We start from the raw sequence: 27,898 nt of genomic DNA, 5'->3' as shown, positions 1-27,898 counted from the left end.
TTTTCTGTTTACATACCTTATCCAGACCTAATTTATGCATACAAAAATGTTGCTGTATTTTATTTTTCATTGTTTTCTATATAGGGCTACATGTATTTTTATTCTGCTGCTGAGATGTTCTCTAAACGATTAGAACTACACATCCCGGTTTGCGCCTGGTTGTGTGACCCCCGCCAATCGGAAGCTTGTGATTTGGCGCTGAGCGAGACAGACAAGGCCCAAAGCAGGGTGCTTTTGTTACAGCTGAAGGAAGAGGGAGCCAGTAAAATGAAAATACATAAGGGGGCGAGATCATTCCCACCAAGATTCCGCAAAATACTAGGCCTTAGGTTCTACAGCAAATAGACAAGACATGGGGACCGAGCAGTGACCGTAAATTGCCCCTATTAATGAATTGCGTTAGAAACGGAGAGGCCTGCATTCTAATATTTTCCCAAGATTTTTTATTTTATCCCTTTTTGTAATTTGCACAAGGAAGCGCAGATATCTGGTGTATGTGTTTAGAATGGGACACGCTGAAGGTATTGACATTTTATTTTAATACATCTCGCGACTCTCACAGCATCTTTCGTTTTCCGTTTGCTGACATCGTTTGCTGACATCCTAACTATGCATTTAGCAAAGGTTTTCGACGTGTGGATTTAGGTTTATATTTCAACATTTTCTTCAAACGAATGATGGAGGTGTTATCACGATAGACAATTTGATTTAAAGGGGCAAAGGCAGCCATATTGGCAACAATGTATAGCTTTGCCATCTTGTTTCTAGTCTTCCGCATCGTATTGAAATGTCAACACACACGAGTAAACATTGCGGACGTGTCAGAATGCAAGAACATCGTCTCGTCTTTAGATACGTGTTTTTATATTGACACGATATTTCATTTGCCAGTGTTCATGAGAGCTAACTACGCTAGCTAGATAAAAACATCGCAGCAGAACAGTGCACAGCACGGCTGCTAATGATGTAGTTCAATCACTCAGTACAATGTAACAATATTTCAGTCTGTGTGCGCGTCGTTTTCTTCAATAAAGTGACCCCAGTGTTACAGTGTATCAACTCGTGTATACAAAGCTGGACTGCGTGATCTACATTACTTTATATTCTCATCCAGCAGTAGTAGCTGTGATACATATTAATGAGAATGAATTTCCCATTATATCACCTTGTGAATGGCAATAAAGGCTGCTTAATCTCAATCAAATCAAGGTTTAGTCTACACCAAAAAAGGACACATTGATTAAATGTTATTTTGTGCATGTAACAACGTTATGACACTTTATTTAACTGTTCAATTTCGGAATCAATGTATTATTACTGTAATTATCACTGTATTATCCCTGTACTTCTGTCTCACCCAGGGCATGGGAGCTTGGCCATCTAGGCTATGCTTTCAAATCTAGAGCCGTTTGACTGAGTGAAATGTGTAGGGCCTGCCTACACATTAATAGTACATTGCATTTATTCATGATGGTTTGAGATCAAACAATATGATTTTTTTAGAAGTGAAATTAAGGATTTCTCATATTTTGGCAGAGGCTAAAACAAACATTTATTAGGTACACACAGTCTATTTATACTCCTTGAACTGACCAGGAAAAACTCTGTGCCCTAAACTGTAGGCTATCACTCTGACTGTATAGGCAATCATAAGAGGGTTTTTCCTGATCAGGTCACAAGGTCAGAAAAACTACCATAACTACAACAGCGGTTAACTTAAATAACCACAACATTGCCTACTACCGTGCAATCATTATGAGTCGTTCAGAACTGCTAATTGTGCCTGTGCTGTTTGAGTGATGAGTTGCATTCTTTGGCACTCAAAGGTTGGCTCTGATGTCTCCACTACTGGCAGGGATCTCTCATATTATACAGAAATTACACAGAGTTACTGTGGCCCCTGAGACTATGGCAGCCTAGCTCATTCAGTCAGTGTTTCCCAAAACTTATATCTCATAGCGTGATGATCTTGATCGACACTTGTATTATTTTGGTAATCTATCTGTACGTGAACATTTACCATTTGAGTATCAGGACACTAATAGTGTTTAAGATTAGGACACTAATAACAACTTTACAACATTAACGTTAATTAGAGATGGCCAGCCTTTAAAATGATGGGGGAAAGCAAAGCGTTCAGCAGACATATTTTTGTTCATTCAGTGCACACTGTGCAGGGAGCTCTTAGGTCTTATTATGGGAAAGAGATTTCAAACATGAAAACATTTAGATCAGTTATATTATTCAATGCATCAAGAGAATATCACACCAGTTCTCATCAGAACAGTCTGTGCCTTTCCTTACCAGTAGGATTATATTTAGATATATAGACAGTTCTGTTATCTCTTTATACTGTAAGTCACATTATTTCTCTACCTGGGATGATTGATAAACATTTCTTGCCCTTGATTAAAAAAAGATAGATGCACAGTAGTAGATCTGATTGTTCTTTCAGTCACATCCTTTCTAACATCATATTAACCCATATCAATATATCAAGCCCTCTCCTATGTGTCTGTCCTCTTCCAGGTCCAGCCAGAGAACAGGACAGTTAAGGATGCAGGAGCACAACAATGGATTTCTCCTTTTCTTTCATGCAAGGGATCATGGGAAATACAATTCAGCAACCCCCTCAGCTCATTGACTCAGCCAACATCCGTCAGGAGGGCGCCTACGACACCGGTAGCGATGAGGGCGGAGGCCCCTCCTACGACACTGCCCTGGAAGCAGAGTTCTCCTACCCGCCCTCGGCCTCCGAGGACATGCCCCCAGTCTCCAACGGTTACCCTCCTGGGTTGGGGCTGTACGAGCCCCAGGCCAAGTTCTCCATGTACCCCCAGTTTCCCAATGGCTCGGCCAACGGCTATGGGGCCATCCGGGGCTACGGAGAGCACTGCCTCATGCCTGGGGAGGGAACGGTCCTGAGGGCCCCTGTCCTCCAAGAGAGACCCTGCTCCCCTCTGTCTCCTCCTCCACCTTCACACCACCCACACCCCCACCTCCACCTCCATCACCCTCATTACCACCATCCTCATCACTACCACCCTCAACCTCACCCACATCCCTACCCTCACAGCCCTCTGCCCCTGCCCTCCCAACACCACCTCCCCCCACCACCTCACCTCATGTCCCACGTTCTCCCCCCTCCTCCCCCGTTACTCTTGCCCTCCACCAGCCCTCCCCCCTCCCTGCTGGACAGCACCTCCTCCTCACACCCCCCTCACACCCCCCCTGCTCCCTCCAGCGGGATCCTGAAGAAGACCAGCTCTCCAGAGATCAAACTGAAGATCATAAAGACGTACCAGAACGGGAGAGAGCTGTTTGAGTCTGCTCTGTGTGGAGACCTGCTGCAGGAGTCCCAGGCCAGCGAGGACTCCCAGACCCACAGCAGACACGAGATGAAGAAGGATAATAGGAAAAATACAGCCAGGCTGCTGGAGCAAGAAGAAGGGCAGGAGCAAGACCAGGAGCAGGAACAGGGGGAAACTATAGGGCAGGCCAGGGACATCCAGACCCAGCCACAGCCCCAGACCCACACCCAGGCCCAGACCCCCACCCAGCCACGGGAGCTGCCTGTGGGGCAGACTGAGAAGCCACAGAAGACCCCCATCAAAGCAGAGCCCAAGGCACCTAAGGCAAGTGTTGGTTTGCGCCTTCTCTGTTGGTTGAGGTCATCCAGTGCGATTAATTCACTATTCAGTACTCAAAGAGTAACTGTTTCAGCAGTTTCAGACATCTGAAAATAAGAGATTAGTGGACGATTGCATACACCCATCTGATTATTTGAAATCTACAGAAAGTGTCTTGGTTGTAGGGCATGACTGCCTGTTGTTAATTGAGTGTATGTGTTTTCTCTCCCTCCTGTACTGTAGGTCCAGAAGCAGTACCCTACAGTGATAACAGGTACAGGTTGCTATAAGAACCACGAGGTGGGGGACCTGGTGTGGGCCAAAGTGGGTACCTACCCCTGGTGGCCCTGCATGGTCTCCTGTGACCCCCAGATGAACGTCCACACACGCATCAACACCCGAGGTGAACAAACACACACACACACACTGCTGTCATGGAGCATGTCATGGAGCATATAATGTGTATACATTCTTTTCCAAATCAAAATCAAATTTAATTTGTCTCAAGCGCCAAATACAACAGTGAAATGCTTACTTACAAGCCCTGAACCAACAATGCAGTTTTAAGAAAAATACGTGTTAAGTAAAAAATAGATTAGTAAAAAATAAGAAATAAAAGTAACAAATAATTAAAGAGCAGCAGTAAAATAACTATAGCGAGGCTATATACCTGGGGTACCGGTAAAGAGTCAATGTGCTGGTTAGTCAAGGTAATATGTGCATGTAGGTAGAGTTAAAGTGACTATGCATAGATAATGACAGAGAATAGCAGCAGTGTAAAGGGGGGGGGGGGTGGGACAATGCAAATAGTCTGGGTAGCCATTTGATTAGCTGTTCAGGAGTCTTATGGCTTGGGGGTAGAAGCTGTTGAGAAGCATTTTGGACCTAGACTCACTCCAGTACAGCACTTATAGACATAACTGTTTAAAAGCCTCTAACTGCTGTCTGCCTGTGTCCCTCCTGGCCCTCCAGGTCACAGAGAGTACCATGTGCAGTTCTTTGGCAGTGTGGCAGAACGGGCCTGGGTCCATGAGAAGAGAGTGGTCATGTACCAGGGAGAACACCAGTTTGATGAGCTGCAGGCTGAGACTCTACGCAAGACCACCAAGACAGCAGAGAGACACAAGGTAGAGACACAGCACTGCATGGCCTGACAGTATACCCTCCTCACACTCTGGACACTGGTTTAAAGAGTAACTTTAATGAAGAAGGGGGAAAAAATGATGTTTTAGAATTTGTTATTGTTAAACATGTCAATTCTGGTCATCATTTTGACAATAATATATTTTGGTCTTTTAGTAGTAAATCTAGCTGTTTTTGCTCCTAGCGGTCCAACTCTACCATTGAAATCTTGATGTAGTGCCTTGAAAAGGTGCCTCTCTTCAGGGATCATCAACTAGATTCAACTGTTGACCAATTCTTTCTTGAGCGGATAAAACATAATAATTTCAAACCTTGCTTGCATTTGTATAAGATCACATATATGTGGGAATACTTTGGAACAGATTTCCAAAATAAAATCACTTGGAGCTGATTTGCTGGTGTTTTTACAGTATTTTGTGCCCAGCAATAAAAATAAATAAATAAATATATTTCTTATAAATATATATATTTTTAGTTTTTGCTAAACAAACTTGCCAGTTGGGGAACCCTGCTCTACGTCATCTCAAGAGAGGGGTTCAGAATAAAATCCACTCCCTTCTAGATGTGCTAGGTGGTACCTACTCAAGGCTCACTATAAAAGCAGGTGACAGGACATTATTTGGTAATGGTTTTGTTAAGTGGAGTGTGTCAATCAATATACAGCGCATTCGGAAAGGATTCAGACCCCTTGACTTTTTCCACATTTTGTTACGTTACAGCCTTATTCTAACATGGGCTAAATAAATGTGTTTCCTCATCAATCTACACAAAATACCCCAAAGGTATACCCCAACAGGTTTTTAGAAATGTTTGTAAATGTATTAAAAATTCAAATCAGTACCTATGTACACAAGTATTCAGACCCTTTGCTGTGAGACTCAAAATTAAGCTCAGGTGCATCCAGATTCCATTGATCATCCTTGAGATATTTCTACAACTTGATTGGAGTCCACCTATGGTAAATTCAATTGATTGGTCATGATTTGGATAGGCACACACCTGTCTATATAAGGTCCCACGGTTGACAGTGCATGTCAGAGCAAAAACCAGGCCAGGAGGTCGAAAAATGGTCCGTAGTGCTCCGACACAAGATTGTGTCGAGGTACAGATCTGTGGAAGGGTAAAAAAAAAAATCTGCAGCTTTGAAGGTCCCCAAGAACACAGTGGCCTCCATCATTCTTAAATGGAAGAAGTTTGGAACCACCAAGACTCTTGGACACCCAGCCAAACTGAGCAATGGGGAGAATGGCATTGGTCAGGGAGGTGACCAAGAACCCAATGGTTACTTTGACAGAGCTCCAGAGTTCCTCTGTGGAGATGAGAGAACCTTCCAGAAGGACAACCATCTCTGCAGCACTCCACCAATCAGGCCTTAATGGTAAAGTGGCCAGACGGAAGCCACTCCTCAGTAAAAGGCACATGACCGTCCGCTTGGAGTTTGCCAAAAGGCTCTCAAACCATGATAAACAAGATTCTCTGGTCTGATGAAACTAAGACTGAACTCTTTGCCCTGAGTGCCAAGCAGAGGAAGTCTGGAGGAAACGTAGCAGTATCCCTACGGTGAAGCATGGGGGTGACAGCATCATGCTGAGGGGATATTTTTCAGCGGCAGGGACTGGGGGACTAGTCAGGATCGAAGGAAAGATGAAGTACAGAGAGATCCTTGTTGAAAATCTGCTCAAGATCACTTAGGACCTCAGACTGGGGCAAAGGTTCACCTTCCAACAGGTCAAGACCCTAAGCACACAGCCAAGACAACACAAGAGTGGCTTTGGGACAAGTCTCTGAATGTTCTTGAGTGGCCCAGCCAGAACCCGGACTTGTACCCAATCGAACATCTCTGGAGTGACCCTAGAAGAAGACTCAAGGCGGTAATCGCTGCCAAGGGTGCTTCAACAAAGTAAAGGGTAAAGGGTCTGAATACTTATGTAAATGTGATATTTCAGTTTATTATTTTTTATACATTTGCTACCATTGAATAAAACCTGTTTTTGCTTTGTCATTATGGGTTATTGTGTGTAGATTGATAAGGGGAAAAAAATGATTTAATCCATTTTAGAATAAGGCTGTAACAACAACATTTGGAAATAGGGTCTGAATACTTTCCGCAAGTCACATTTCCGCATATGACGAAATTCAATGTTTTTGCTTACCGTTTAATAAACAAAAATACATAGTTTGTCAAGATCGGTGTGGAAGAACTTGACTGGCCTGCACAGAGCTCTGACCTCAACATCATCGAGCACCTTTGGGATGAATTGGAACACCGACTGCGAGACAGGCCTAATCGTCCAACATCAGTGCCTGACCTCACTTAAGCTCTTGTAACTGAATGGAAGAAAGTCCCCGCAGCAATGTTCCAACATCTAGTAGAAACCCTTCAGAAGAGTGGAGGCTGTTATAGCAGAAAGGGGGGGGGACCAACTCCATATTAAGGCCCATGATTTTGGAATGAGATGTTCGACAGGCAGGTGTCCACATTCTTTTGGTCAAGTAATGTAAGAAGAGTCTACTTTTAATCATTCTGATATGTAGTTGTTTTTTCCTACTAAACTTAGTTGAATGCACTGACTGGATAAGAGCATCTTCCAAATGATTACAATGTAATGTAAATTGTATGTGTGTGTGTGTCAGCTGATGAAGCCCTTCCCCCAGAGAGAGCGTGCTCAGTGGGAGGTGGGCGTCGGCCATGCAGAGGACGCCTTCCTGATGACGCAGCAGGAACGCATCGACAACTATACCTTCATCTATGTCGACCCAGACCCCAACGCCCCCCCGCCCACCAAGAAGACCCCTGTCAGGGCTGCCAGCCGCACCCAAAGCTCCTCCAGCTCAACCAGTAAGAAAGAAGAAGGAGCAGTGACATCACCAGACCGGGCGGAGCCAGCCAGAAGACAGCCTCGTAGGCAGTGTAGTGTTCCTAATGCAGACAACCCAGCCGACCTCAAAATCCCGGAGGGGGAAAAGGACCAGAGCGGGGACCCTGAACAGCCCATCCCCCCAGCCCGGAAGACGCAGTCTGAAGCAGGGGGAACCCAGGAGTCCTGTGCCCCGGTACGAGCCTGGAAGACAGCCGCTGCCAGGAAGCTGCTGCCTCTCTCCATCACAATGAAGAAACTGAATGTAAAGATCACCAAGTGTGACCAAATGTGGCCTCTGCTACAGAGGAAGTCCCTGCCCTCACCACAGAGGGAAAGAGAGGTGGAGAGGGAGGAGGGAGAGGGCCGGCAGGCTGACCTGGGATCTTTTTCACCAGAGGTGGGTGCTCTCTATTTGTCTAGACATCCTAGTTGACAATGGTGTTAAAAGTTGTTGTCGCTCTAAACTGAATTTAAGCATTTATTTCTAAGTGGAGTTTTTTTTTCTCTCCAGCAGGGCTCTAGAGTTAAGCCAGAACCCAGTCCAGAGGAAGAGGGTGATGAGGGAGAGGAGAGAAAGGAGAAGGAGGAGAAGAGAAGTGAACAGGAAGCAGCACAGCACACCTCCTCTCCTGGGTCTCAGCACAGCACCCCACCAGGTACATAACACTTCTACAGCAGTGTTTGTGCACGCGTGTGTATGCACATGTGTTTGGACGTTTTCTGGGTCTTCTGGTGATGGCTGCTGGAATATGTAAATATTGTGTTTGAGTGAATATGTTCCCCACAGATCAGACCTTTAACCAGGTGTTTAACCAGGTGTCTCATTCCTGTAGGTTCTCAGGAGCGTAAGCAGCAGCGCAGGTCAGTGAGGAGCAGATCTGAGTCAGAGAAAGGCTGTGAGGCCGTTCCCAAGAAGAAGACCAAAAAGGAACAGGTGTAGTGTTGCATGTTGCATGTTCTTTCACTCTGTTCTCTAGAGGAGGATTGCAATACAATATAAAGATTTTCAACATCCCTCTCTCGCTTTCTCTGTCTCCCTGCAGGCTGAGATGGCTCCTGAGACCACTCTGAGAACAGGCTCACAGAAAGGTAGACTCCAGCTCTGTCCTATGACTCTCTTTCCCAACCTGCTCTAAGCATACTGGCTTTGTTTAACGTGTTGGGGGAAGCAGTGTTGTGGAGGTGTGTGTTAACGTGTGGTGTGGTGTGTAGGAGCCAGTGAGATCTCGGATGCCTGTAAGCCTCTGAAGAAACGCAGCAGAGCCTCCACAGACGTAGAGATGGCCTCCTCTCAGTACAGAGACACATCCGACTCTGACTCTAGAGGCCTCAACGACCCCCAGGTAAACAGACACGCACACGTAAACACACACACAGACAGATAGACACACACTCACTCACTCATGCTCTCTCTCCTATGTAGAGTCTGTTTGGGAAGAGTTTGGACAGCCCAGCAGCAGTAGATGCTGACGCGTCAGACAGCCAGTCAGTGGACTCCAGTCTGTCCAGACAAGGAAGCAGCACAGCCAAGAGAGACACTGTCTGCCAGGTAGGCCAAGAGAGACACTGTCTGCCAGGTAGGCCAAGAGAGACACTGTCTGCCAGGTAGGCCAAGAAGGACACTGTCTGCCAGGTAGGCCCAGAGGTCTCCTGTCCCATCCCCTTGTCATATTGTCTATCTTTCTTCCTACTTTTCTCTCTCTCTGCTCTCTGTGTCTTTTTAAATAGCTGATACAAAAAAAAGGTTTTATACCCCATTGGTGATAAATCTTCCTCTGTGTGTAGATCTGTGAAGTGTATGGAGAGGGTCTGGTGTCGTGTGAGGGGGACTGCTGTCGGCTATTCCATCTGGAGTGCCTGGGCCTCACCTTCCTACCTGAGGGCACATTTACCTGTCTGGAATGTAGAAACGGTGAGACATGACACGATGTCACAACGTATACACTATGCATTTACATCCTAATCATTAATTGACCTGCACAACCATTAGACAAGTTTTCTTTGATTGCTCCTTTCATCTTTACAGTCTCATTGAGGCTGAAATGGCTGAAATGATTATTCAAATTATTCCAAGACACATCCTTCTACTTTGTGAATGCTAATGAAGCTATGGGTGTGAACAGAGAAAATACTGCTCAAGCCCTGATTATGCAAATGACCCTACAGACAAATCTCTGTGTGATTTCAGCCCGGCAGCCTAGTGCAGACATTAAGAGATTTCCCTGATGGAGGAATGAAAAGTCGACTGGAACTCACCTCTGTCTCACCCCTTTGTCTCTGACACACACTCTCTCCCTCCCTCTCTTTGCCACCTCCCTCCTCTCTAGGCTCTCACTCGTGTTTCAGCTGTAAGACGGGGGGAGGGGAGGTGTTGCGCTGCTCTGTGGTTGGCTGCGGGCGATATTACCATGATGACTGCGTGCACAAACTCCCTGGTACTGTGGGGGGTGGTACGGGCGGGGGGTTCCACTGCCCCCAACATACCTGCACCACCTGTTGCCTGGAGAGAGACCTGCACCAAGCTGCCAAAGGTAGGGGGCAGAACACTGGTCTAGATGAAGGAGAGGAACGGAAGCCACGTTAGGCTTTTAAAATGCTCTCTCAAATACTGTAGGTGTTAAAGTCTCTCCCTCCCTTCCTCTCCCCTCCCTAGGACATATCATGCGTTGTCTGCGCTGCCCGGTGGCGTACCACACAGGGGACAGCTGCGTTGCAGCGGGCAGTGTGGTCCTCACCCACCACATCATGATCTGCAGCAGCCATGGCATCACCAAGAGGAACGGCCTCCTCTCCTCACCCGTCAACGTGACCTGGTGCTTCCTCTGTGCCCGAGGTAAGATCTATCTCTCACTTTAGACCTCCTGTAGGGGTACCCACCCTGACTCACTCACCTTTTTCTGTGTCCCAAATGGCATCCTATTCGCTATATAGTCCATTACTATTGACCAGGGCCCCTGACCCACTGTCTCTTTAAGGGAAGCTTCCAGATTCAGCCCCGTGGCTTCATAGTGCCTTGCTCTGGAGGACAGCAGGGGGAGGGATGTTGCTTTGTCTTGCCCCTTAGGCAAGCGTTTGAGTGAATAGAGCCATAGCTACAACTTAACCAACTCCTACTGTTCCTCTCAGGGTTAGCCAGAGCTTCCATTCATGTTGGTTCCTGTGATCATGGCCTGCCAATTGTGACCCTCTGTCTCTCTCTCTGAATCTGATCCCCTCTAATCTAGTCTTCTCTAATCATTCAACTCTATAACACTTTACTTATTCCCATAGAGATAATTGATGTGTGATGCTCTCACTGAGACCACAGAGGCTTAGCTGAGCTCAGATACACCACCGCAGCAGCAGGAGGAGGAGAGTACTGGTCCACTGAGCTCTGTCTGTGTTTGGAAAAAATGTCATTGGGCCTTCACTTATGATATTTTGCCTGTTTGTGAATGTATTAGTGACATTTGTCCCCATGGTTACTAAAAGCAGTTGATTCTCAATTTCTTATAAGCGAAGTGCACTGTATATCTACAGTATTCTGTTTGGACGACTCTTTCATTTAACTTATTACTCCGTTTTTTTCTCTCATTTATGTGTTCTAACAGCGTATGTGTTCTTTCTTTCCTGTGGAATCATGGGTACTGTAGTCTGATTGCGGCTCACCCCATCTCTTCCTGTGTGTCTTGTGTAGGACTGTTAGTGCAGGACCTTACTGACATCATATTAAGTTCATATGCCTATAAGTCCCACTACCTTCTGACTGAGTCAAATCGTGCTGAGTTGAAATTACCTATGATTCCCTCTTCTTGGACAGCTACCAAAAAGAATATTGGGAAAGGTAACATAACTGTTTTACTCTCTCTCCCTTTTCCTACTGGTGCGTGTGTATGTGTGTTTTGAATGTGTTTAGACTTCCCACATTTGATTTGTTATTCCTCTTTATTGCTTGGTTCTGCCTCTAAAGTGTGAACAGACAATCTGCTGCTATTAATGTTACAACAGGGCTTAAATAACCTGTCAGGGAGCCTAACATGCACCGGTTCAACAGGAACCACGTTAACAAAGTGTTACAGACATTAAGCTCGTCTCTGTGAAACGGTGGAATGGGACACTTTGCACAAACCCAAAATAGAATCTGTACAAGCAGACCATAGCACACTGTAACATAACATCATCCCATTTCATCATCATCATTGGGAAGGGTGATGACCTGTCTCACTGGGTTATTGTAAGGGGCTTGTTGCTGCTGAAGTCACAAACACAGTTATTTTATGCCCTGTCTGTCTGAGGGCTTGTTGCTGCTGAAGTCACAAACACAGTTATTTTATGCCCTGTCTGTCTGGGGGCTTGTTGCTGCTGAAGTCACAAACACAGTTATTATATGCCCTGTCTGTCTGAGGGCTTGTTGCTGCTGAAGTCACAAACACAGTTATTATATGCCCTGTCTGTCTGAGGGCTTGTTGCTGCTGAAGTCACAAACACAGTTATTATATGCCCTGTCTGTCTGAGGGCTTGTTGCTGCTGAAGTCACAAACACGGTTATTTTACGCCCTGTCTGTCTGAGGGCTTGTTGCTGCTGAAGAAACACAACTTCTTTGCTTTAGCACTTTGATCCTGTCTTCATCTGAAAGACTAAATCTAATGGTGTTATTTTGATGACTGCTAAGTTCTGTTTTTAATGAAAATAATTGTCCCTCATTTATCTGCTGCTCTCACTTTACTGCGATCTGTCTTGGATGTTTGCTGTCTCATTTTGAGGTTTTTCTTTGTTAAGGAGTTAATTATCCCAAGAAATATTGATTGTGATAGATTATAGCTCATAGCATGTATACTATTCCTCACAAGCACATCAATTTGATGAAGAAATCAATGTTTGAATAAAATGCTGACAGTCTTCCTTCTAGATGACATATAATGTGATTATTACTCATCAACGATATTACCCATTTGACGTTTAAAACACATTCACAACCACATGCTGTTTAAATGAGATTCCATCCAAGACTATGTGGAGTACAGTGGTGCAGGGAAGTGGAACATCCCCCTTTACAAGCAGGAGTGCATGGCAGCTTTGTGCCGTTCTGTTGTTTTGGTAATAGTTTGTGTGTGATTTATGGTTTATTTACAGATGTATTATTATCATGGGTGCTATAGCATGTGTTGTGATTGTACAATGGGCCTTGTACTCTAAACCTGCCTGTCAGACATTCCATTACACCATCAATGACTGACTGCTGAGGTAAAAGCAGAGGACCACAGCAATGTCAACACTGCTTTCGCTTATCAAAATGGTGTCCACAACCGCATAGTTTTCATCTACATAAAGCAATCTTTATTATATTGTGGGAGTTAGAATAATTTCTAACAATGTGACTCGTTTGGGAAAGACTCAAGAGATATCTATCCTTAGCCACTTCTCATACACATGAAACGAGCGGATGCAATGTCACAATGGCTCCACCTATTTCTCTGGATTACTATATTACTTACTTGGGCAAAGCATTGCTCACAGTGTAAAGTGAAGTGGTTGAATGACTGGCATGCCTAAGGATGAGGCTTAGAGTGTGGTGGCCCCTAGTGCCCAGGTGTGGAAGTACATTCTCTAACCCTGTGCTGCTCTTTTCTCTCTCTACACATACACACACCTGCAGGAGAGAAGCTGCTGTGCTGTGCATTGTGCCCGGCGTCGTTCCACCCAGAGTGTTTGGAGATGGAGATGCCAGAGGGGGCGTGGTCCTGCAGGGAGTGTAGGGCAGGAAAGAAACCCCACTACAAACAGATCGTCTGGGTCAAACTGGGAAACTACAGGTTAGCAGCATGAGTTGACGCACACCTAAAATATGTTTGAGAGGAGGTTACTAATGGTATAGTAAACATATGTAAAAAAAATAAAAAAAAATAAGGGAAGATACTTGCATATGCTCCCAAAAAAGTAATTGATAAACATCAAATGTTCCCATTTCCGACTCGTCCTCTCTGTCCCAACTGACGGCAGAACTTCTACAGACGTGTAAGCTGGAGCATTGGTACATTGTGGGAGCAGGAGTGGGAAACCTTTTGGCTTGAGGGCCACATCGGGATTTTGAAATTCAACGGAGGGACGCATTTTTGTTCAAATGTATTTGTGGCGGCCTCCCGAGTGGCGCAGCGGTCTAAGGTACTGCATCTAGGTGCTTGAGGCATCACTACAGACATGGGTTTGATCCCAGGCTGTGTCACAGCTGGCCGTGACTGGGAGACTCATGAGGCGGCGCACAATTGGCCCAGCGTTGTCCGGGTTAGGAGACGGTTTGGCAAGCCGATATTTCCTTGGCCCATCGCGCTCTAGCGACTCCTGTGGCGGGCCGGGCGCATGCACGCTGACACGGTCACCAGGTGTACGGTGTTTCCTCTGACACATTGCTGTGGCTGGCTTCCAGGTTAAGTGGGCATTGTGCCAAGAGGCAGTGCGACTTGGCTGGGTCGTGTTTCGGAGGACGCACAGCTCTTCGACCTTCACCTCTCCCGAGTCCGTATGGGAGTTGCAGCGATGAGACAAAACTGTAACTACTAATTGGATACCATGAAATTGGGCAGAAAAAAGGGCAAAAAAAGAAATTGGTATTAATGTCTCGACCAGATTGAAGTGCCCAGCGGGCCGCACTTTGCACCCCCCCCACCACCACCACTCATAGCTAGCTGTAACTTCTGGACTGGTAACATTCTTTCTTTCCTGATGTTCCATGCTGTCCCCTGTCTGTCCCCATCAGGTGGTGGCCAGCGGAGATCTGTAACCCTCGCCTGGTGCCTCCCAACATCCAGACGCTCCGTCACGACATCGGAGAATTCCCCGTCTTCTTCTTTGGTTCCCATGACTACTACTGGATCAACCAGGGCCGTGTGTTCCCCTACGTGGAGAATGACAAAACCCCTGTCACTGGCCAAATCAACATCAACAAGACCTTCAAGAAAGGTGAGGCCACCTTGGCTCTGTACTCTGTGCCCTGTGCTACAATAGATTGGGAATTGTCAATGGAAACTATGAAATGGATTATTGGTTCTTGAGTGAAATGATAATGTCTTGACCCTGAGTGTGTGAGACAGGCACAGTGTAATTCCATCCCTTCTGTGTGTGTCAGCTCTGGAGGAGGCTGCTCGCAGGTTCCAGGAGCTCAAGGCTCAGAGGGAGAGCAGGGAGGCCCTGGAGCAGGAACGCAACTCACGCAAACCCTCACCATACAAGTTCATCAAGGTAATATATCCAGTCATACTACACTGCTCAGAAAAAATAAAGGGAACACTAAAATAACACATCCTAGATCTGAATGAATGAAATATTCTTATTAAATACTTTTTTCTTGACATAGTTGAATGTGCTGACAACAAAATCACACAAAAATTATCAATGGAAATCAAATTTATCAACCCATGGAGGTCTGGATTTGGAGTCACACTCAAAATTAAAGTGGAAAACACACTACAGGCTGATCCAACTTTGATGTAATGTCCTTAAAACAAGTCAAAATGAGGCTCAGTAGTGTGTGTGGCCTCCACGTGCCTGTATGACCTCCCTACAAAGCCTGGGCATGCTCCTGATGAGGTGGTGGATGGTCTCCTGAGGGATCTCCTCCCAGACCTGGACTAAAGCATCCTGGACAGTCTGTGTTGCAACGTGGCGTTGGTGGATGGAGCGAGACATGATGTCCCAGATGTGCTCAATTGGATTCAGGTCTGGGGAATGGGTGGGCCAGTCCATAACATCAATGCCTTCCTCTTGCAGGAACTGCTGACACACTCCAGCCACATGAGGTCTAGCATTGTCTTGCATTAGGAGGAACCCAGGGCCAGGGCCAACCGCACCAGCTCAAGGGGTCTGAGGATCTCATCTCGGTACCTAATGGCAGTCAGGCTACCTCTGGCGAGCACATGGAAGGCTGTGCGGCCCCCCAAAGAAATGCCACCCCACACCATGACTGACCCACCGCCAAACCGGTCATGCTGGAGGATGTTGCAGGCAGCAGAACGTTCTCCACGGCGTCTCCAGACTCTGTCACGTCTGTCACATGTGCTCAGTGTCAACCTGCTTTCATCTTTGAAGAGCACAGGGCGCCAGTGGCGAATTTGCCAATCTTGGTGTTCTCTGGCAAATGCCAAACGTCCTGCACGGTGTTGAGCTGTAAGCACAACACCCACCTGTAGACGTCGGGCCTTCATACCACCTTCATGGAGTCTTTTCTGACCGTTTGAGCAGACATGCACATTTGTGGCCTGCTGGAGGTCATTTTGGAGGGCTCTGGCAGTGCGCCTCCTGCTCCTCCTTGCACAAAGGTGGAGGTACCGGTCCTGCTGCTGGGTTGTTGCCCTCCTACGGCCTCCTCCACGTCTCCTGATGTACTGGCCTGTCTCCTGGTAGCGCCTCCATGCTCTGGACACTACGCTGACAGACACAGCAAACCTTCTTGCCACAGCTCGCATTGATGTGCCATCCTGGATGAGCTGCACTACCTGAGCCACTTGTGTGGGTTGTAGACTCCGTCTCATGCTACCACTAGAGTGAAAGCACCGCCAGCATTCAAAAGTGACCAAAACATCAGCCAGGAAGCATAGGAACTGAGAAGTGGTCTGTGGTCACCACCTGCAGAACCACTCCTTTATTGGGGGTGTCTTGCTAATTGCCTATAATTTCCACCTGTTGTCTATTCCATTTGCACAACAGCATGTGAAATTTATTGTCAATCAGTGTTGCTTCCTAAGTGGACAGTTTGATTTCACAGAAGTGTGATTGACTTGGAGTTACATTGTGTTGTTTAAGTGTTCCCTTTATTTTTTTGAGCAGTGTATATACACCCCAGTGGAGGCTGCTGAGGGGAGGACGGCTCATAATAATGGCTGGAACGGAGCAAATGGAATTGCATCAAACCATGTGTATGATCTATTTGATGTCATTCCTCTGATTCCGCTCCAGCCACAACCACGAGCTCGTCTTCCCCAATTAAGGTGCCACCAACCTCCTGTGATACACCCCTACCCTACAAACACATCCCCTGCCCTACAAACACATCCCCTGCCCTACAAACACATCCCCTGCGCTACAAACACATCCCCTGCCCTACAAACACATCCCCTGCCCTACAAACAAATCCCCTGCCCTACAAATCTTCTGCCATATAAAGTCTTGCTTTGCAGAACAAAATGGATTGAGCTGAATGAGACCTCTTTATATCTCATTGTGACATTGTTGTCATGTCTCTCTCAGTCCAACAAGCCAGTGGGAAAGGTGCAGGTGCACATAGCCGACCTGTCAGAAATCCCACGATGCAACTGTAAACCCACAGACCAACACCCCTGCAGCCTGGACTCCCAATGTCTCAACCGCATGCTGCAGTATGAGTGTCACTCACAGGTTGGTGTGTGTGTGTGTGTGTTCGTGTGTGTGTGTTTGCGTGTGCAGCCCTATTCAGCCCTGTTTTCCTGTCCTAGGTGTGTCCAGCAGGTGATAGCTGTGAGAACCAATGCTTCTCGAAGCGTCTGTACTCTGAGACAGAGGTCATTAAGACAGAGGGTTGTGGCTGGGGCCTCAAGACCAACCAGGCCCTCAGGAAGGTGAGTGAGGGCCACTGGGGTGGACGTAGTGTGGGACCTGGTTCTATTTCTATCCCTAGACCCTAACCCTTTAGGTGTCCTTTGAAATTGATTGGCATTAGCAGCATTGTGAGGGTTCCACCTAGCCTGTCATATTGTTGAACCTATCCAAACCTTTCAGATCTGTGAACAGGCTGAGGGCTTAGGGAACGGGGCTAAAGACCAAAATGGAACCGAGCCTGTGTATGTGTAGATCAGAGATGATTATTAATAACACCACAGGTGTGCTTTGTTGTAAGTATTGATGTGTATTGTGTTTTGTATGTGCTCTATGCCTCTTCCGCAGGGAGATTTTGTGACAGAGTACGTGGGAGAGGTGATAGATTCAGAGGAGTGCCAGCAGCGAATCAAACGCGCTCATGAGAACCACGTGACCGACTTCTACATGCTCACTCTCACCAAGGTATGACATTTTAGACTTTGTCCCAGTAGTCTGAAATGGGCTCTTTTAATTGACACCTTCACCTCATGACCGGTAATACATAGTATGTGTATGAATCTGTCTCTCTCGCTGTTCAGTAGTGTGCGTCTCTTGGCTGTGTGTGGGGGGGTCTAATGGTGTGTGTGTGTGTGTGTGTGTGTGTGTGTGCTTCAGGACCGGGTGATAGATGCCGGGCCCAAAGGGAACTCCTCTCGCTTCATTAACCACAGCTGCAGCCCCAACTGTGAGACACAGAAATGGACTGTCAACGGAGACATACGCATAGGCCTCTTCACCCTGTGTGACATGGAGGCTGGTGAGGAGAGCAGCACACACACGTTCTGTATCTTTGTTGTTTGATCTCTCTGATCGATCTCCTGTCTCCTGCAGGCACTGAGCTGACGTTTAACTATAATCGTCTGTGTGTGTGTTCTGCAGGCACTGAGCTGACGTTTAACTATAATCCTCTGTGTGTGTGTTCTGCAGGCACTGAGCTGACGTTTAACTATAATCTGGACCTTATGGGTAACAGAAGGTCGTCGTGCCACTGTGGTGCTGAGAACTGCTCTGGCTTCCTGGGGGTGCGGCCTACGGTACGGGACACACCCACATTCTCATTATGACTGCATCATGTAGGAATCAAGTAACATGTTACTGATGTCTCACCTTAGCAGATCCCTTCTGTCCATGGTTTGTCTGCCATTTTGTCGAAATCAAATAAAATCTTATTGGTCACATACACATGGTTAGCAGATGTTAATGCGAGTGTAGTTAAATGCTTGTGCTTCTAGTTCCGACAGTGCAGTATATTTAAGTAATCTAACAAATTCACAACGACTACGTTATACACACAAGTGTAAAGGGATGAATAAGAATATGTACCTATAAATAAATGGATGAGCGATGGCTGTGCGGCATAGGCAAGATGCAGTAGATGGTATAGAGTACAGTATATACATATGAGATGAGTAATGTAGGGTGTAAACATTATTAAAGTGCCATTATTTAAAGTGACTAGTGATACCTTTATTAAATCAGTTTATTTAAGTGGCCAGAGATTTGAGTCTGTATGTTGGCAGCAGCCTCTCAATGTTAGTGATGGCTGTTTAACAGTCTGATGGCCTTGAGATAGAAGCTGTTTTTCAGTCTCTTGGTCCCTGCTTTGATGCACCTGTACTGACCTCGCCTTCTGGAAGATAGCGGGATGAACAGGCAGTGGCTCGGGTGGTGGTTGTTCTTGATGATCCTTTTGGCCTTCCTGTGACATCCGGTGCTGTAGATGTCATGGAGGGCAGGTAGTTTGCCCCCGGTGATGCATTGTGCAGACCGCACTACCCTCTGGAGAGGCTTGCTGTTGAGGGCGGTGCAGTTGCCGTACCAGGCGGTGATACAGCCAGACAGGATGCTCTCGATTGTGCATCTGTAAAAGTTTGTCAGGGTTTTGGGTGACAAGCCACATTTTTTCAGCCTTCTGAGGTTGAAGAGGCGCTGTTGCGCATTCTTCACCACACTGTCTGTGTGGGTGCACCATTTCAGATTGTCTGTGATGTGTACGCCCAGGAACTTAAAACGTTCCACCTTCTCCACTACTGTACCATCAATGTGGATAGGGGGGTGCTCCCTCTGCTGTTTCCTGAAGTCCACGAACAAAACAAAGGGGATGATGACGTTGAGTGAGAGGTTATTTTCCTGACACCACACTCTGAGGGCCCTCACCTCCTCCCTGTAGGCCGTCTTGTCGTTGTTGGTAATCAAGCCTACCACTGTAGTGTCGTCTGCAAACTTGATGATTGAGTTGGAGACGTGCATGGCCACGCAGTCGTGGGTGAACAGGGAGTACAGGAGAGGGCTCAGAACATATCCTTGTGCGGCACCAGTGTTGAGGATCAGCGGGGTGAAGATGTTGTTTCCTACCTTCACCACCTGGGGGCGGCCCGTCAGAAAGTCCAGGACCCAGTTGCATAGGGCGGGGTCGAGACCCAGGGTCTCGAGCTTAATGATGAGTTTGGAGGGTACTATGGTGTTAAATGCTGAGCTGTAGTACAGCATTTTTACATAGGTATTCCCCTTGTCTAGATGGGATTGTGCAGTGTGGTGGCGATTGCGTCGTCTGTGGACCTATTGGGGCGGTAAGCAATTTGGAGTGGGTCTAGGGTATCAGGTAAAGTAGAGGTGATGTGGTCCTTGACTAGTCTCTCAAAGCACTTTATGATGACAGAAGTGAGTGCTACGGGCGATAGTCATTTAGTTCAGTTACCTTAGCTTTCTTGGGAACAAGAACAATGGTGGTCATCTTGAGGACAGCAGACTGGGATAGGGAGCGATTGAATATGTCCATAAACACACCAGCCAGATGGTCTGCGCATGCTCTGAGAACGTGGCTAGGGATGCCATCTGGGCCAACAGCCTTGCAAGGGTTAACACATTTAAATGTTTTACTCACATTGGCCATGGAGAAGGAGAGCCCATGGGCTTTGGTATCGGGCCGTGTCAGTGGCACTGTATTGTCCTCAAAGCGAGTAAAGAAGTTGTTTCATTTGTCTGGGAGCAAGACGTCGATATCCGCGACGGGGCTGGTTTTCTTTTTGTAATTCATGATTGACTGTAGACCCTGCCACGTACTGAGCCGTTGAATTGCGACGGCTCAGACACGAGACGTACGTGGCAGGGTCTACAGTCAATCACGGAGAACACCTAAAGGGTTAGCCTGGTGATATAAAAGCTGGCCTAACAGGGCTGATAACTCCTCTCTCTCTCAGCTTTAACTAGGTAATTTTTCAGAATGTCCCCACTGAGCAGATTGTTAAACATCGTTGTTTTTCTGTCTGTCCATCAGAGTGCGGTGGTGGAGGAGAAGGCGAGGAATGCTAAACTGAAGCCCAAGAAGCGTAAGCTGCGACCGGAGGGGAAACACACACATGAGTACATCTGTTTCTGCTGTGGAGAGGGAGGAGAGCTGGTCATGTGTGACAAGAAGGACTGTCCTAAAGCTTACCACCTGCTGTGTCTCAACCTCACCAAACCTCCATATGGTACGCACTGTCTGTGTCTGTCTGTCCGTCTGTCCTTCTGTCTGTCTGTGTGTCTGTCTGTGTGTGTGTGTGTCTGTCTGTCTGTCTGTCTGTCTGTCTGTCTGTCTGTCTGTCTGTCTGTCCTTCTGTCTGTCTGTGTGTCTGTCTGTGTGTGTGTGTCTGTCTGTCTGTGTGTCTGTCTGTGTGTGTGTGTGTCTGTCTGTCTGTGTGTCTGTCTGTCTGTCCGTCTGTCTGTGTCTGTCTGTCTGTCTGTCCGTCTGTCCTTCTGTCTGTCTGTGTGTCTGTCTGTGTGTGTGTGTGTCTGTCTGTGTGTGTGTGTGTCTGTCTGTGTGTGTGTGTGTGTGTGTCTGTCTGTGTGTCTGTGTGTGTCTGTCTGTGTGTGTCTGTCTGTGTGTGTGTGTGTGTGTGTGTGTGTGTCTGTCTGTGTGTGTGTGTGTGTGTCTGTCTGTGTGTGTCTGTCTGTGTCTGTGTGTGTCTGTCTGTGTGTGTGTGTCTGTCTGTGTCTGTGTGTCTGTCTGTGTGTGTCTGTGTGTGTCTGTGTGTGTGTGTCTGCCTGTCTGTGTGTGTGTGTGTCTGTGTGTGTGTCTGTGTGTGTCTGTGTGTGTGTCTGTGTGTGTCTGTGTGTCTGTCTGTGTGTGTCTGTGTGTCTGTCTGTGTCTGTCTGTGTGTCTGTCTGTGTGTCTGTCTGTGTGTGTGTGTGTCTGTGTGTGTCTGTCTGTGTCTGTCTGTGTGTGTCTGTCTGTGTCTGTCTGTGTGTGTATGCCGCTGTGCGTGCGTGTCTATAAATCAGTAGTAACCTTTTCTCTCTGTGTGTTTAGGCCGTTGGGAGTGCCCGTGGCATGACTGCAGTGTGTGTGGTGTCCTAGCCTCATCCCTCTGTGACTTCTGCCCTCGCTCCTTCTGCCGGGATCATGAGGGGGGGGCTCTCAGCCCCTCTACCCTAGAGGGCCGCCCCTGCTGCTCCAAACACAACCCCCTCAGTCCCCTGGGCCCCAACACCAACCCTGCACACACTCACACACACCCCCCTGGCACGGTCAGCGTCAAAGAGGAGCCACAGGACCCTGAGGAGGAGCACAGCCAGTAGGACTGAGAGTGAAGCTATCTCAAATAGCACCCTAATTTCTAGATAGTGCACTAGAAATGTAGCACTATACCTTTATGGAATAGGGTGTGATTAGAGATGTGCCCTCAGGTGAGAGAGACCAGAATTGCAGCCACCAGTTACACTTGAGATTCTCATGGGCTGGTGTGAGCGGTGAGAGTTGTTCTATACCAGAGATCGGAGCAGAGCTCCTCTGTGTCTAAGGATAGTGGGAGTGGAGGAGAGGGCAAGGGAAGATGGAGAGATGTGCCCATAGCCCTGCCTTTCTCTCCGGCCACTGACATCACCCCAAACACCCAGTGTTTCAGTTTCAACACTTCATGATTCTGTCATTTCTAGAGGTGTGGAAACTCCGTTAGTGTTCTTATGTTCTTGGTTAATCAGCACTTTGAATAACTCAGTGAGGGGGAAGAAGAGGGGGTGTATAAACCTCCCTCCATCATGCTGCTTTTCTCTTTGTTTACTTCCTGTGAGCTGGGGTTGCTTGGCGCCCGTTGCCAGAGGCCAGGTGCCGTTTCACGCCCTTAGAAGGCTTTGCTGTGTGTTGATGAGACAGCAGAGCCAGGCCCAACACTCCTCAACACTCCAAACATGATCTATTATCCCTATCTAGCTCTCCTTTCACAACGAGAAGAAAAACAGATTTGTGCAATTTTCAGGACTACACACTACATTCCGACATTCCTTATACCGGTTTTTGATATACTTATGAGTATAGATGAATATAAATATATATATATATATATATATGTATGTTTGTTAATGTTTACAGACAGATTATCTCACTTCATCTCTGTGAGTGGTGTATTATTGTTTGTTTGTTTAGGTGTTTAGCAATGCGCAGATCTCCTTGTGAATATAGTCCTTCTAATAAGGTGAATTATAATGGCTTATAGTGTAATGGTATGACATCACATCATCATTACATGTAAGTTCCATTCGCAAGTTCCCCAGTCTCACTCTCCATTGTGTACATAATTGGCTCCTATTGTAAACCACAGAAGAAGAGGGGAGACATCAGTGTTATCCACAGCCCCCTTCACTGTATATCTATGGAAACAGAAATAGAAAGGCAGTTTTGGAGAGGAAGTTGCATTTCATTAAAATTGAGAGGTTGAGCAGCTTACGTTTGGTAATGATTTCCTCCTCCTAAGTGAGTATTGTACAGATATGGTCCCAGTCTGTTTGTACACAGTACTGCAGCCCACCTAGAGGGACTTGTATTTCCCATACACTGACCTGACAGATAGGTGGCTGTTCATTGGCCCTGTGTGCAGTAATGTAAGTGATGGTGTGTGTACTGTACTGTGCACTCAAATGTTTTGTTTTCAATTGTTCTGCTAAACCTTTTTAAAGCACTTTCACCATTTATTGCTACATACTTTAGGTACCTCATAACATACATGTATATAGTAGAACATATGACATTGTACATGCTTGAAATGGATACCTCTTTTCTGTAGTAATGTTGGAATTTTAAACTGTATTGTAACTTCTGCTATAGGTCCAACGACATGATCCAAATATCTTTGAGAGACTGAAAACGTTCTCTGACACAAGTTACTGCCGACAACACTTTCTATTCTTTGCCCTAGTAGAACGACTAACGCCCTCATCTTAATTCAAGGTGTTAAGTACATTCAGTGGGTATTTATTTTCACTTTTTGTATGACTGTGTGCATCTCCACAAATTGGTTTTGTATAAACATTAAGTTAAACTTCAGTACAATGAAAAGATCATATTCTACAAACATATACATGTATTATGTAAAGTGTTTTTAATCTCTCATCCTCCTATGACAGATTTTTATAATTATATCACACCCTTTTTATACTAGTTGATTTATGTATCAAAAACACCTATTGGAGAATCGCTCCCTCCCAAAGTATTAAGGAACATATACTATGAAACAATAGGGAGCTTTACAATTGATGATTCTGTGTGTAGTTGTCTTAATACATTTAACATGTTTTCTATTAGTGTAATGATTCCACAATGTTTAACAGCTGCTCATATGCCAGGCTGGCTGTGTTGTGACTCACTTTACTGATGTTGAAGCAGTTAAAAGCAAGTGAAAATTGTGATGTGAAGTAACCGAGCACTTCATTCAGCCTAAACTTGCATTATCATGATAAAACTACAAGATTAGTCTGCTAATCTGGTCTGAGCCTGTGCTTTTCTCTTCTCCGGTATGTTACCAACTGATTATGATTATGCCCGTAAAACGATAGCTCACCCATAAAGTTTGTCAAACGTTTCTAAACCTCTGTTGTTTAGTGTCAAGCTGTCCACATTCAACGTCTGTCTTAACAAAATATAAATTAGATTGTGCCAATATCTTCTATTCATTTCGAATTGAAGCATGCTGTTTTCTCCTAATGCATAAACCAGGTTAAACTCGACAAAATGGAATATGGACTCAGTTAGACTTAAGTAGAAGTATGGAAACTATCAAATTAGATTTTAGGGTAAACTAACACTTTAATAGACATACTGCTCTCAAACCTGCCAAATTATCGTTTTTTTTTCAGATAGGTATTCGATTGAGATAATTTCAGTACTGGTCCACACAGCTCAGTATGGGGTGCATCAATGCACTTTTCCATCTTTTTAACAAACTTTTAAAACTTGAAATATATTTCTTTCTTTACATTCTTTATTTTTGTATTTGTTCATGTTTTGTACTACAGTGCAATGTGTTCAAGAACTTCATGAGTGTTTTACTGATAACTGATTTGACATGGTAGATGATAGATATTCGGCCTATTCATTCTGAGACTAATTTCAGATCCTGTACAGGAGTCACTAGTCTAACCTTCTCTAACCGTCACTAAGTGAACATGTAAACCAGACCGTTGTACACTCACCCCAACACACACCAGCAATTTGTGTAGAACTGTATCATTTTCACCCAAGACTATTGAAGCACCCCTTCCATTCTGAAAGAAGCGCAAATCTGTTCTGAATCTGTTCTTTTATCTGGTGAGGATATATTTTGTATGCATCTTTGAAGCTACTTTGTTATGTTAAAAACATCCGTTTGTTAATGCTCTTTAATGTCATTGCATTGTCTTTTTATCCTCTTGGTATCGCACAGAGATTATCAAGGCCAAACCAAATAACCCTTATTTTTTGCACCTCCTTTTGAACTTACTCACTTTATACCAGTTGAACTTGAACACATCATTCAGCCTGTACAATGCAGTATAGTCTGAGTGTGTGTTGCAGGTTGTCATTCTGTTTGTCACCGACATTATCGATTTGACCCATGTTTATACATGATCATATAGTGGCCATACTTTAGGAAAGACAGTTGGTTCTCACTGAAAGGGATGTCAGACAGTAGGGTTACGAAGATTAAGCTATCAAAGTATTATCTTCCAACACAGACTTTGAAAGTGGCCCTCTCTGAGTCATATGTTTCTGTTCTACACCTTTCAGTTATTGTTTATTTTGTGCAATACTAGTTGTTATTTCTTTCATTACATGTGATTGACATGCTCTCCCAGATATTAGAAGGAACAGTGATTTCAGAGGAACTCATTTCACCACAGTCATGTAGTGAAAGTGCTCTGGTGAATCTGCTGGGGTTGTACCCAAAGCCATATATTTTAGAGAGTTGGGCCAACTTTTAAATATTTATTATTGTTCTAATTCTAGACATTCAGTTACATAGCATTGTTAATGGCTGCCATAGAATATTGTTGTGTCATGTAAAATGCATCATAATTCAGAAACCTCAGTGTCCCAACTCCTAAATATATGGCTCTGGTCGTACCCATCTCTTGATGTTGCTTCAATGAAAAATTGGATGAACAAAAAGTGACCATATTATTTGACTGTTCAGCAGCCTGTGTTATATTGCATAATGTTAAGACTTGTACATAGATTGCATTGAACTTGCATAGGATCATGTTACTGTGGCGTGCTATTGCCTGTAAAATGTTGCTTCTAAATGTGTGTGACTGTGAGGATGACACTCTTTTTGTACATGACTGTCTTTTTATTTCAAACTATTGATTCTGTCTTTTCATTCTAAATGAGGTTGTGAGGTTGAGTTGGAGCTGAGGAGTTCAGACATGCCTGAAGTTTGACTTAAATAAAGCTGTACTGTGTCTCAGTGGAACTCATTTGTCTTCATGGGAAATAAAATATCATACTTTCAATTGCCAGATGAAAATAATTTGTAGTAATTGGATGTATGTATTTTTTGCTGTGATCTTCGGCCCTAGTAATCAAATGTGTTATTCTACCATTTGTCCACTAGAGGTCACCCGGGTAACGTGACCGACAAGAAGCTTTCTCCCCCGGGCATCATCGCTCTTGTAGGTCTCCAGTGACGAGGATGATGATGACAGGAAGGGAACGGTAGCTATCAGTGCGAACATTCATATGCAGAGAAAAGACGTAAACATAGAGTTTAAAGGTTGATCCTGCTAATTTTGCTAGCGAAATTATAGATCTGAGATTTTCACCGGGTAATGCTCCCACACTTTTTCAGAAGAAGTTCCAAAATTCAATCTAGAAACGGCTTCCTATTTCGCAACAAAGCCTCCTTCACCCATGCTGCCAAACATACCCTCGTAAAACTGATTATCTTACTGATCCTTGACTTCAACGATGTCATTTACAAAATAGCCCCAAACACTCTACTCAGAAAACTGGATGTAGTCTACCACAGTGCCATCTGTTTTGTTTGCAAAACCACATATACTATCCACCACTGCGACCTGCATGCTCTCGTTGGCTGGCCCTCACTACATATCTGTTGCGAAACCCACTGGCTCCAGGTCATCTATAAGTCTTTGCTAGGTAAAGCCCCGCCTTATCTCACCTCACTGGTCACCATAGCAACACCCACCCATAGCACGCGCTCCAGCAGGTATATTGCACTGGTCATCCATCCCCAAAGCCAACACTTCCTGTGGCTGCTTTTCCTTCCAGTTCTCTGCTGCCAATGACTGGAATGAATTGCACATCATCATCTGCACATCTATCACTCCAGTATTAATGCTAAATTGTAATTATTTCACCTCTATGACCTATTTATTGCCTACCTCCCTACATTTACACACACCGTACATACATTTTTCTATTTTTCCTTTCTACTGTTTCTCTACTGACTGTACATTTGTTTATGTGTAACTGTGTTGTTGTTTTTGTCGCACTGCTTTGCTTTATCTTGGCCAGGTCGCAGTTGTAAAGGTGAAATAAAATAATTTAAGTTATTAATTCCCAGATGTGTAGAGACGTGAAATGTTGCTGGGCTTCTAGCAATAGAATAGAGGTGTCGCCAGCAATATCGGGGAAGGGCACTAAGTGTACGATTACGAAATTGTGAATCAATTGGATGTTCAAGATATGCATTAGTTAACATTAGCTAATTAAATTGGTAATTTTAAACATCACCACGAGGATGCGTGATTCCATATGGAACAAGAAAGACTAGTGACTTCTCTCCTGTTGCTAAATGTAGCTGTTCTTGCGCCAATCAGCCCCTTTCATTTGGTCCACACTCAGCCATGTGTCACCAGTCAGACTAAATGCGTTATGAATTGTGTTATACATTTGTTATAACATTTTTGTTCTAAATTAATAATTTTGAAACCATTTTCTTTATTTTCCCCTTCCAATTTAGGAGGATGCCTTTGAATTTACCAAGTTATCTGTCTGGAAACTAACCAGAGAAACAAGATGAAGAGGGGTCTATTCAACTGCTGCTTCTGGTTGTCTTCCTATGAGTGTTGTATGGTTTCTAATATCATGTAATAACATTTATTAACATTGTTACATCTAAACATGTAATAACATTGACAAATGGGATCCAAATTGACTTGTTTGGTGCTATTTAAATTATTGAAATGATCTTAAGTGTGTGTGTGAGAGAGAGAGAGAGAGAGAGAGAGAGAGAGAGAGATCTCCCTCTGTGTGACAACAGCTTCCGACCTTTATTTGTGAGATCCAGGCAGAGGAGATGTGGCTGTAGAAGTTTCACAGAGTGGAGAATGACCAGGTCCCCACCTCACTCCTGTTTGTGAGTACTGGTGTATGCCGGGGGAGGCACTGAATTCAATGAAATCATGGAACATTAAATGGAAAT

At 45.2% G+C, this 27,898-nt stretch overlaps 1 protein-coding gene across 1 annotated transcript; it reads left to right on the top strand.

Annotated features, from left to right (window-relative positions):
* Positions 1 to 200: 200 nt before the first annotated feature.
* Positions 201 to 25,968, top strand: LOC139389400 (histone-lysine N-methyltransferase NSD3-like). The gene is made up of 24 exons (XM_071136127.1): positions 201 to 521; positions 2,530 to 3,635; positions 3,873 to 4,032; positions 4,602 to 4,756; positions 7,407 to 8,030; positions 8,145 to 8,289; positions 8,467 to 8,567; positions 8,677 to 8,722; positions 8,846 to 8,976; positions 9,057 to 9,182; positions 9,419 to 9,545; positions 9,961 to 10,164; positions 10,287 to 10,466; positions 11,310 to 11,456; positions 13,270 to 13,426; positions 14,368 to 14,570; positions 14,737 to 14,849; positions 16,854 to 17,000; positions 17,078 to 17,200; positions 17,526 to 17,642; positions 17,835 to 17,976; positions 18,147 to 18,253; positions 20,497 to 20,692; positions 21,511 to 25,968. Exons 2-24 carry the CDS (start codon positions 2,574 to 2,576, stop codon positions 21,777 to 21,779), a joined length of 4,782 nt encoding a protein of 1,593 aa, XP_070992228.1. The 5' UTR covers positions 201 to 521; positions 2,530 to 2,573; the 3' UTR covers positions 21,780 to 25,968.
* Positions 25,969 to 27,898: the final 1,930 nt, after the last annotated feature.

This window comes from Oncorhynchus clarkii, chromosome 30 (genome assembly GCF_045791955.1).
Source record: "Oncorhynchus clarkii lewisi isolate Uvic-CL-2024 chromosome 30, UVic_Ocla_1.0, whole genome shotgun sequence".
NCBI classification, from domain to species: Eukaryota; Metazoa; Chordata; class Actinopteri; order Salmoniformes; family Salmonidae; genus Oncorhynchus; species Oncorhynchus clarkii.
Note: the sequence above shows the minus strand (reverse complement) of the source record. Positions and strands in the feature narration are given on the sequence as shown.